The 10,666-nt window shown below is 37.1% G+C and overlaps 1 protein-coding gene and 1 long non-coding RNA gene across 2 annotated transcripts; one reads left to right on the forward strand and one right to left on the reverse strand.

Moving 5' to 3' along the window:
* Positions 1–1,435: 1,435 nt before the first annotated feature.
* Positions 1,436–4,675, reverse strand: LOC123886663 (DNA-binding protein HEXBP-like). Its single transcript, XM_045935959.1, has 4 exons — positions 4,355–4,675; positions 3,679–4,123; positions 3,578–3,584; positions 1,436–1,490 (listed from the first exon to the last, which is right to left on the reverse strand). Exons 1-4 carry the CDS (start codon positions 4,673–4,675, stop codon positions 1,436–1,438), a joined length of 828 nt encoding a protein of 275 aa, XP_045791915.1.
* Positions 4,676–7,025: 2,350 nt separating this feature from the next.
* On the forward strand, positions 7,026–8,305 carry LOC123883826. The gene is made up of 3 exons (XR_006800470.1): positions 7,026–7,040; positions 8,056–8,117; positions 8,214–8,305. It is a non-coding gene; the product is annotated as an uncharacterized LOC123883826 (long non-coding RNA).
* Positions 8,306–10,666: the final 2,361 nt, after the last annotated feature.

A 10,666-nucleotide genomic window follows, 5' to 3' on the forward strand; every position in this document is an offset into this window, starting at 1 on the left:
TCACACTGATCCACTTCCTTCAAGTGGTGCTGCAACGCCTGTCGCTAATCCTACAGTTGAGAATGTTGATACATCTGGTAAGACTTCTGTTAATTTAGGTCTTAATACACCAAAATCTGATAAAACCCTAGGTGTAGAGAACCCTACTGTGTCTGAAAATTTGGGGAAAAGTGTTCCTAACTCCCCGACTGCTGTTGATACTAATATTGGTGCTCCCACTGAGACCAATGATGTTGTTGCTGCTGAGTCTCTTAAAGAAACAGGTCCTGAGACTCTTGTTGCGCCAAATGTTGCAACACATGGCGCTGCGCCAAATGTGGTGCCAGATGTTACCACATCTTTGGCACAGGAAAATCTGGTGGACTATTCTGAGTCTGATGAGAGTCCCCAACCTAAGGATGGTGATAAAGAGACTGCTCCTGACAAGGTTGTCAATGAAGATCCTGATGTTGTAATTATAAATGAAACCACTGTTAGTGATAAGGCTGTTCCTACAAATTCTGAGGCTAGTGTTGCTAGGAGGACTAGAAGTAGGGCTGGTAAAGCTGTAGAGGCTGCTAACACACCTGTCCAAACACCCAAACCATCTAGGGCTGGAAAAGTTACTGGCATAAAGCCCCTATATGGACCTCCAAAACCTGTAAGTAAGGTGGTTCCTAGAACTGAGACTAGGAAAAGGAAAGCTCCACCAACAAGTGATTCTGAGTTCGAGCCAGAGACAGATGTTGCTGCATCTGGCAGCACATCTAGGAAGAGTATAGGAAGGAAGAAGGTCCCTCAAACTGTTCCCTATGCTCCATTAGACAATGTATCATTCCACCTGGAGAATGGGTCTGCTAGATGGAAATATGTATATCATAGGAGGCTGGCTCTGGAAAGGAATTTAAAAGATGATATTCTTGACTGTCCTAGTATTGTTGAAGCTCTTGAGTATGCAGGTTTGATGAAAAATGTGGTTGGTTTGGACAAGTGCTATGACAGGCTTGTCAAAGAGTTTTTGATTAATGTGGCTGACAATTGTAATGATCCAGCAAGTCCTGAATATAGGCAGGTATTTGTTCGTGGGAAATGTGTCCAATTCTCACCAACTGTGATCAACCAACATTTGCTAAGGAGTACTGATGAGGTGGCTGCCTTAAAAGTCACAGACAATGAAGTCTGCAAGGTCCTCACAGGTGGCAGGACTAAGGTATGGCCAAGCAAGGCAAAATTGGCTGCAACTTCTCTCTCTCCATTTTATGCTGTTTTGAATAGGATAGCTGCACACAATTGGGTCCCTACAACCCATTCAGGTGATGTAGCCAGAGGATTGGGAAAGTTCATTTATGCTGTGGGTATAAAAGCAAAATTTGATTATGGGTCATATTTCTTTCAAGAAACCTTAAGCCATGCCCTAACATATGCTGTTGAGAAGCCAGTTGCTCTTCCTACTCTATTATGCAATATCATCCTTGAGCAACACCCAGATATTCTGAGAAGCACTGATGTTCCTTGTAAAAGGAAAGGGGTGTTGATTATTGAGCAGAGTTTGCGGAATGGGACAAATGTTGCAGCAGGTGTTGGCACATCTGTCCAGGCTGGTGTACTCTCTAGGAAGCAGATGACTGCTGATCTGACTGAGGCAAGCAGAGCTCTTGAGGTCAGGAAACTGAAAATTGATCGTGTGATTGAGGCCCTCAAGGCTGAGGAAGCTGCTGAGACTGCTGAGGGTGAGCCTGATGGACAAGAAGGTGAAGGAACTAGTGGCTCTGAGGATGGCTCTGAGGATGTGATGGAGGACTCTTATGAAAGTTCTTCAATATGATTTCTGATGTTTTTCTTATGATTTTTCTGATGTACTTTTGGTGTTTCCTTGTTGTTCCTTTTATGAGCAAGGCCCTGGATTTCTAGCACATGTGTGTGCTTTATGGTCTGTAATAATTGCACTCTGATACTTCTATTGTCTGCTACCCTATGATTTCCTATGCATGATGTTTGTCTAAATTGTGGCTAAAAAGGGGGAGTAGTGTGTGTGTGACAAGTGTGTGGACAGATGTTCTCACATCTGGTGACTGTTTCTGTGCTAATGTTCGTATGCTCGTATTGAGGGGGAGTGTGAGCAATATGCATGGGTTGAGGGGGAGTAGTAAATATTCTTTCTCTATCTGATGTTTGTATGCACGAATTCAGGGGGAGTGTGAGTGATAGTATCTCTTGATCGCCTGAATGTATTTGATGCCAAATGTTGTGCCAAGTGTTATGGCACCTGACTATTGAGTCCAGTATCCACTATGACTGAGAATTTATTTTTCTTAGATGCTTATGGGAATTTATTTTTCCTGATGTTCTTATGATGAATGGATGCGCTTTAACTATTAGGAGTTTATTTCTCCTATTTCTTTGGGAGTTTATTTCTCCCTTGTGTTGTTCCATGAGGCTAGTTGTGTTTTATTCCGCTGTTGCATTGCCTCTGACTATCTTGGAAGTAGTTTTATTATGTGTTACTTTCTTTCCTAGTTGTGTGATCATGTTGACTCGAAGGAAAGGGAATACTGTATCTCTCTATATACTGGTCTAATATTGTTTTAGCCAAAATTTGCCAAAGGGGGAGATTGTTGGGTTTTTGTATGTTGGCTACATTTTGCAAAAACATATTTTAGCCAAGTGTTGAGACATATGTGCTGACCCCAAGTGTTGTGACAAATGTTGGTACACTTTGGAACAACACCTGTCTGTCTGACTGTGCGCGCCAGCTAGCGGGTTTTAATTTCTACTCAATCTTTTGAAGATCTGTTTGAAGAATTGTTTCAAGGTTTCTTACAGAGGAAGGCGCACGTGTTTAATGTGTTTCAGGAGGCAGCTAAACCCTAGTTTTATTTTCCAAAGGAATTATATTTTTGGAAAATATATTTTTGCGTTTCAAAAATAGAACTATTATTTTCAAAAATATATCACAGCTGCCGCAGTTCTAGAAGCCCTAATTTTGTCTTGAAGCCCAAGTCGTTCTACTACTATAAATACGAAGGCAAGCATATGGTTTCAAGCATCTAAAATCGTGTTATTACAAAGCGTGAGTTGTAGGGATTTTAGAGTGTTAATTGTAGGGACCTGAGTGTTTATTGAGTTGTAAGTGTGAACTTCTCCTAAGCTTTGAAGTACGGAGATTGTTCTATTGTGTTGTGTGGTTTACTCGCAAGCTTTTAAGCAAGAGTGAATCCTAGTTTCTTAGGAGTGTGTCTCCACCGTTTGTGATCGTTGAATTGAATAACAACGCTGTCTGTGTTGTTAAGGTGGGAATTGGGACGGGGTCTCATATCTAGGAGTTCCTAGGTAGAAGTGTCATTGGGTAGTGATTAAGTGAGAAGTTGTAAACGGGTGAGTTTAGCTTCGAAGTAATACTGCTGATAGTGGACTTAATTCCTGGATTGGTATCCCCCAGAGTAGGCTTTAGGCTGAACTGGGTTAACAACTCTTGTGTGTTATTTACTTTACTGTTTGTATTGTTTTATGTTATTTGCTCTGTTTATAGACAAGTGTTGGCGCACCGGTAACAACATCTGTCTACAACAGACAAGTGTTGATACACCTTGATCAACACCTGTCCACTGTGTGCCAGGAATTACACAACAGATATAAAAGAATGTGTTACTCCCGTATCAATAATCGCAATTAAAGGAGTGTCATAGATGAAACACGTACCTCTAATTAGATTATCCACTTGATCTGCATCATCTCCACTTAAAGCAAACACCTTCCCAATGGTCTTCTTAGGCTTCTTGCACATAGAACTCTTGTGACCTTCCTCACCACAATTGAAACAAGTCACCTTCACTTGACACACATCAGACTTGTGTCCTAATCTTCCACAATTGAAACATTTGTCCACCTTCTTTAGGCACTCATAAGACTTATGGCCCATCTCTCCGCACTTATAGCATTGTCCACCACCATTCTTCTTTCCACCATTAGTCTCAGCAACTTTCTTCCCCTTGTCACCATACGACTTTCCACGATCTTGACCTCTTCCTCTTTTGTCACTCATGGCTTTGTAGTAGTTAGTCTTGGCCTTCCCATCATCATCACAAATACAGCACTTATCCACCAAAGTCGCAAAGTCTCGGATTTGCGAAAATCCAATGAGATGCTTGATGTCAGGACACAACCCACTTTCAAACTTGACACACTTGTCATTCTCAGCTTCCACGGTGCTGTAGTGTGGACTAAACACACATAGCTCTTCAAACTTCACGGAATACTCCGCCAAAGACATGTTCCCTTGTTTGAGCTCCATGAACTCCACCACTTTCTTGTTTCTAATATCAGCTGGAAAGTACTTCCTCAAGAACTCTCCCTTGAACATCTCCCAAGTGATTACCACACCACCAACTCCCATTCTTAGCTTAGCATTCCTCCACCACTTGTTAGCTTCCTCACGAAGTACATAGGTACCCAAGGTTAACTTATTCTCCTCGGTACACCTCATAGCCTCAAAGACAATCTCAACTTCCTCTATCCACTTGACAGCAGCTTCCCGAGCATAGCCTCCAGTGAAAAGCTTCGGATTATGCTTCATGAATCGCTCCAACCTCATCTCATCTTCCCTCCCGGGTTGATGATCTCTAGCCACGATGTTAGTCAAAGTAGCTATTGCGTCTGCCATCTGATTGTTACCTCTTCCATTACCTCTTCCAGCCATAATCCTGAACAACCAACCAATCCAACAACAAACATAGAAAATAATATCAACAGTGTTATCTCTACATAAGTTGAATATACGGGTAACTAATCCCAATTGGTTCCACATGAACCAACCTTGCTCTGATAACACTATTGTAACACCCTAACTCCTTAACGCGTATTTATTGAATATAAATAAATAAAACACTTAAGACAATTAAGGCGTTACATGTTAATAAAACAAACATACAAGGCACAAAGACATTCAACGTGCTTATACATACTTGCGACAGCGGAATTGCAAATTCAACATTGCAATAATTCCTTTATAACACATATTGATCATCAAAAGCTAAGTTATAATTATCCAAGGCATTATCATATATATATCTAGCCTTATCATCAACATGGATATCATAATATACAAGTTAGCAAGATCAATGGTTAATACAATCATCCAACAAGTTCAAGTGAATACCCTGACTCGATGTTACAACTATCATAGCAACACTAAATACAACCCATCAAAAGCTAACTATAGGAGTAGCAAAGCTAGACTCCTCACCAAAATGCACGCTACCACTAAGCACGAGCAAGCCCTCTAACTCTGAGCCGGATCCTCAACCTGAGTATCTGAACCCCCAACGGTCTAGCACATAACACAAAACATGAGAGTTAGATCACAAAATCAAAATATAAGTGTAAGTAAAACGATACTTAAACACTTATTCACAATACATGCATATTCATAAATTATAAATATACATCATCATCCATCATTCAATTATAAGTTCTAAACATATATAATCGAATACCAAATCATCAATTAACAATTATTACACTTAGCAAAGTATGTGTCACATATCACTTATCACATAATGCACACATAACACTACTACAAAAACGAGTTTTAATAGCGCCCATTTAATAGCGCTTTATTAAAAAGCGCTATTAAAACTTAATCCGGAGCCCTTATGATAGCGCTTTTACAAAAAGCGTTATTAAAGCCTTGAACCAAAGTACACTATAATAGCGCTTTGCTGCAAACCGCTATTAAAGCCACAAAGGCGGAACTCTATAGTAGCGCTTTTGAAATTACGCTATTAAAGCTTATATCCTATAATATCACTTTTTACAAAACCGCTATAGTAAAGGAAATTAATAAATAAAAACTTGTGGTGGGCGGGTATCGAACCTTTGACCTGCTTATAATAATAAAAGTAAAAATAAATGAATAAAACCAGAGAAAATTTCACACGCTTCCCTACAATTTCAAAACCACTTCCCAACAAAGGTTGAACTCAAACCCTAGAAACGAAATCAATCTTCTTCTAGCTTCTTCAAACAATTCCCAGCAAACATTGAACTCAACCCCTAGAATTGAAATCGACCGTCTTCTAGCTTCAAACCCAAAGGAATCGAACTTAGAGAGAAATCGTTCCTCTGTAATCAAACTCACAACAAACAGAACTCGAAGTTAGAGCAATCATTCCTCTTCTCCAATCACAATTGTTTCGGGCAATAGATATCCTTCTCACATTATTGTCAATCCTAGCTAATATCCAAGAACCCAGAAACCACTGTGAACCCTAACCCATAACCCATAAATCTCTTCTCTCCAAGAACCTTAATCCAATTACCCACTACTTTCACTGTCAGAAGTTGTACTCGTTCGTCACCGTTCATCGCTGTCCGTCGCCATGCTCTCACAACTCAAACTGTCGTCATTAAGGTATGCTTAGGGATAAGTTACAGTATATGTTGCATTATAGCTCATATTATAGAAGTTTGAAAAAATTGAATTTGCAAAATTGATTTAAATTAGAAGGCTATATCATCTATTTATCCAGGATACAACAGAGTATAAGAGAATGGTCAAGCTACAGGCAAAGAAGTACCCCTTATTCGTACTACTATCAACTTAATTAAGAAACTATTCTTAGTGTGGTAGATGTTTGCTGGTTCCTTCTGTTGTTTTTGATTTATAGGTGAGAATGGAATAGGGATTAGAGAGCTTGTAGGCTCCTGTTTTTAGTGAAGATGCTAAATATTACTTACAACATTTGATATCTAAGCTATCTCCATTATGAAATCATGAAATCTGCTATTTTGTTGTTAACCATTGCAGCTTTTCTTTTGTGTTAGAGTTATTTAATGGTGTCTTATTCTCATAATAATTATACTTGGCAGTTTAATGTGGCTTGATCTTTAACATTTCTAATATTTAAGATGATATAGGGCCAAGAATGGACTTTTGTGCAGGCTAAATCTGAAACTGTGCAGAATGTGTGTGACATAGTCAAGAAACAATTGTCCCTGCTAGAATATTCAAATGTTACCGGAGAGTCTAAATTTACTACACTTGTGAAGTTAGTTATCTACTGGTATTTCATTATCTCATTTTTCTAATGTTCTGAAGATTATTATCTCCTTTAAAATGAACTAAAATGTAGTTATTAGTATGAAAAAAGGAAATAGTCTCCTATATATATTTGACAAAAGTGAAGTTACTTATCTCTTGATAAATTCATGTGCTTGCAGTACCCTTTAAATCATATTTAATAATTTTTATTTTTTTAAATTCTTCTACTTTAAGTATGTCCTTATATTAAGTATTACCTTATTATCAGATATTTTGAGGGTTTCTGGAAAGAATGGATTGATGCAAAACCAAGGGCATAGTGACTATGACAGAGTGCAGTTTGGAAGTTTGAAGCCTAATCATATGTCTTCTTTAGACACTACAAAAAAAAAAAATTACTGGCCGGAACAAATTGTCATATGAAGTCTTTTAATTCTGTTCTTCAATTCTATATAATGATCATTGTTCTCCACTGCTCGTTCTAATGAAGCAACGACATAAACACAAGACATGATGCTAACAAATAGAATCACAAATACCATATTAGTAACAATTTGAGAAAACAAAAGTGATTGAATGTAACCATATATGTCGGTGTCAAACAGCGACATGTCATACACTAGACATACCTTCAATAAAAAGTGTCCATGCTACATTACTTAATGTATAAACCATTGTAAAAAGACATAAAAATAACATTTGATCCGTTTACCTACACTTTTTGTACAGTTTTTGAAACAAATATGCTATAACATGTTTCTTTTCATTCATGTACTAATATTTCCATTCCATTTCTTTTATATTCTAAGAGGTTAAGTCCAATCTTACATAAGGGGTTTGTTGGAGCACAGGGACTAAATGTGTATTGGCTAATCTTTTAGCTACTTGATATTTGAACTAGACATACACATATCTTGATGATCCTGTTATTTTTGTTTCTCTTTCTCTCATTTTAAATTGGAGCTAGAACTTATTTCTCTCTGTATGACATACATTTCTTGAACTTGGAGAATCGTTCATTATGTTTGATACAACAGCTGCACTGGATGCATTCAAAACTGTAAGGGGCTAAAAACTTACCATTTCCTGGTCTTTTATGGTTAGCAAATATTATCCTTTTGAAATTTAAGAAAACACTTCATTGTTCAAGTTCTAGAATCTTTGTTGTAATCTAGATTTTGCAAATCTGATGCAGGCTCATACTCTTTTAAGAAAGGAGGTCAGGAAGTCCCAATTGAATTACTCAATAATATTGGTGTCCTTGAGTCTTAATAGCAAGAATTTGAGGTTTGTACTACTATTTCACACGCAATTTCCTTATGTTATGTCCCTTTCTCAGCTCACTTACCATATTCAATTGTAGAAATATCTATGGAAGAATTAGCTCCTCTTTTTATGTATGTGACATTGTGACTCAAAGTTCAGTATTGCATTTGAATTTTAAACTATTAATTATCTTTGCATTCCTTACTATAATTCTCACATTATTTGTAGTCACAATCTTCTACTAAGAGTGGTCTATTTAACAAAATATATTACTACAATCTTCTACAAAATTTATTAGTGCCAAAATTGTCGTGTTATAATGTGGGGTGTTTTTGTAGTATTAAGTATCTATCTATTATGGTTGCTATTTGAAATTTTTAGCCCTTATAACTAAATTGTGATCTCAGATGCAACATCAGCTAGAGACACTTCTTTTTTTTTGGAACTGAGCTGGAGATACTTCTAGTTGACAAAGCTCTCTTTTAGCTAATGAGAACGAGACATACTTTGCATTATGAGATTATAAGCATAATTTAAGAGAATGATCTTGATCCAATGCACAACCAGCTGGAGATACTTCCATTTTTCATTGCTAGTTTTCTGCTTTTTTCAGTACAGAGGTTCGGTATTCTCCCTGAGCTATTTGTGTTATGTGCTTGAAGTTAGCTTGCTGTCACGCTTGGAACTGTGGACTGATGCTTCTGTAGTGTTTCTTGTTCCCTGCTCTTTTGTAGTCTATTGGTATACATCATAGGTTTGGTAGGTGTTTGTGGAATGTTGGTTTGTTTATTCGAGTTACACTACTAGACAAGTGTTATTGGGGTGCTTTTTCTAATTTTGGGGTCGATTGTTAATTAGTGGGGGGCCAAGTAGTGTTCTCGATCTGTTGGTTGTGTTCTCAGATTTGTCTTGTACTCGGATCAATTTTGTTTATGAAATGAATTAATGTATTACAAGAGCTTTTATTTATATTATAGAGTATGTATAATGGAACAACACTAAATTAATAATTAATAATATTATATATTTTGAAAGTCTAAAATAAAATTACAATTACGGTAAAAAAAAGAGTATTAAGTTAAAAAAAAAACATACAAGGACTTATAATAGCGTTTTTAGGCACGGGCGCTGTTAAAAGTTGACATATAATAGTGTTTTTAGGCTCGGGCGCTATTAAAGGTTGACATATAACAGCGTTTTCAGCATAAAGCGCTATAAAACACCCGTTTCTATAGTCCCTACTGGTCACGCCAGTTTACATACGACAGCGGTTTTTTCCTGAAGCGCTATTAAATGTTGATATTTGATAGCGCTTTAAAAACGCTATTATAGGCAGCGAACTTATAATAGCGGTATCAGTAATAACGCTTTAAAGCGCTATTAAAAGCCAAAATAAGCGCTATTAAAGGCCTTCATTTGTTGTAGTGTAACCTAATGCAATTATAATGCTTCAACTTCATGAATGTCATCCTAGACATCTCTAATGCATGTGGTACCATCTTCTTTATTAGAGCATCTCACCTATAATATCCTTCTTTATCAGATAAATATAATCTGATATACTTCTTTATTGGAATATCCAATATCCTATTTAATTCATGAATGCATGTATGTGTTTTCATGAATTCACTCTCAATTAGTTAGCATAAAGCTCTTCATTTACAATGTGGAACACTATCCAACATTCTTCATCATTAAGATTAAACAAACCTTAATATTCTTCATTTATAACTTCATACATGATCAACAATCATCAACGAATAATAATGAGCATTATAGGCATCAATAAGCATCAACAATCATGTAAAAATACCATTAAACCATGTTACAAGTGTCTAATTGCACTTAAAAACATGAACAAAAGTTGCAGTCCCAGTGCTGTTCGCTGAGCGAACAGTGGCGAACCACATCAGGGAAATACTGGCTCATGGTGAGCAGTGGCGAACCACACCAGTGGAACACTGACTCCTAGCGAGTAGTGGCGAGCTGTTCTCCACCCGTTCGCTAAGCGAAGGCCTGACGAAGGTCTCTTGACAGGAATGCTCAAACCTTGCGTTTTTCACTCCAAATCATCCAAAAATCTCATTTTTCATGTTATAAATCTCAAATGAGTTTGTATTCAAGTGCAACAAACATATCTAAACACAAAAAGACGGTTTGTTTCATAGATCTATATCATAAACATCGAAAAAGTAAAGATTTACCACTTTTACTCAAAACTCACAAAAACACAATGCTCTTGAGTTCAAACATCTACAAATTCTGTTTTTACTCATTAAATTCATTCATACATCATGCTAAGAGTATATTAAACATGTCATGAACCTTAGATTCGATTTCCATTAAGAAAAACTCATCCAAACTAAAACGAAAATAGGGTGG

This window comes from Trifolium pratense, linkage group LG5, assembly GCF_020283565.1.
Source record: "Trifolium pratense cultivar HEN17-A07 linkage group LG5, ARS_RC_1.1, whole genome shotgun sequence".
Classification (NCBI taxonomy): domain Eukaryota; kingdom Viridiplantae; phylum Streptophyta; class Magnoliopsida; order Fabales; family Fabaceae; genus Trifolium; species Trifolium pratense.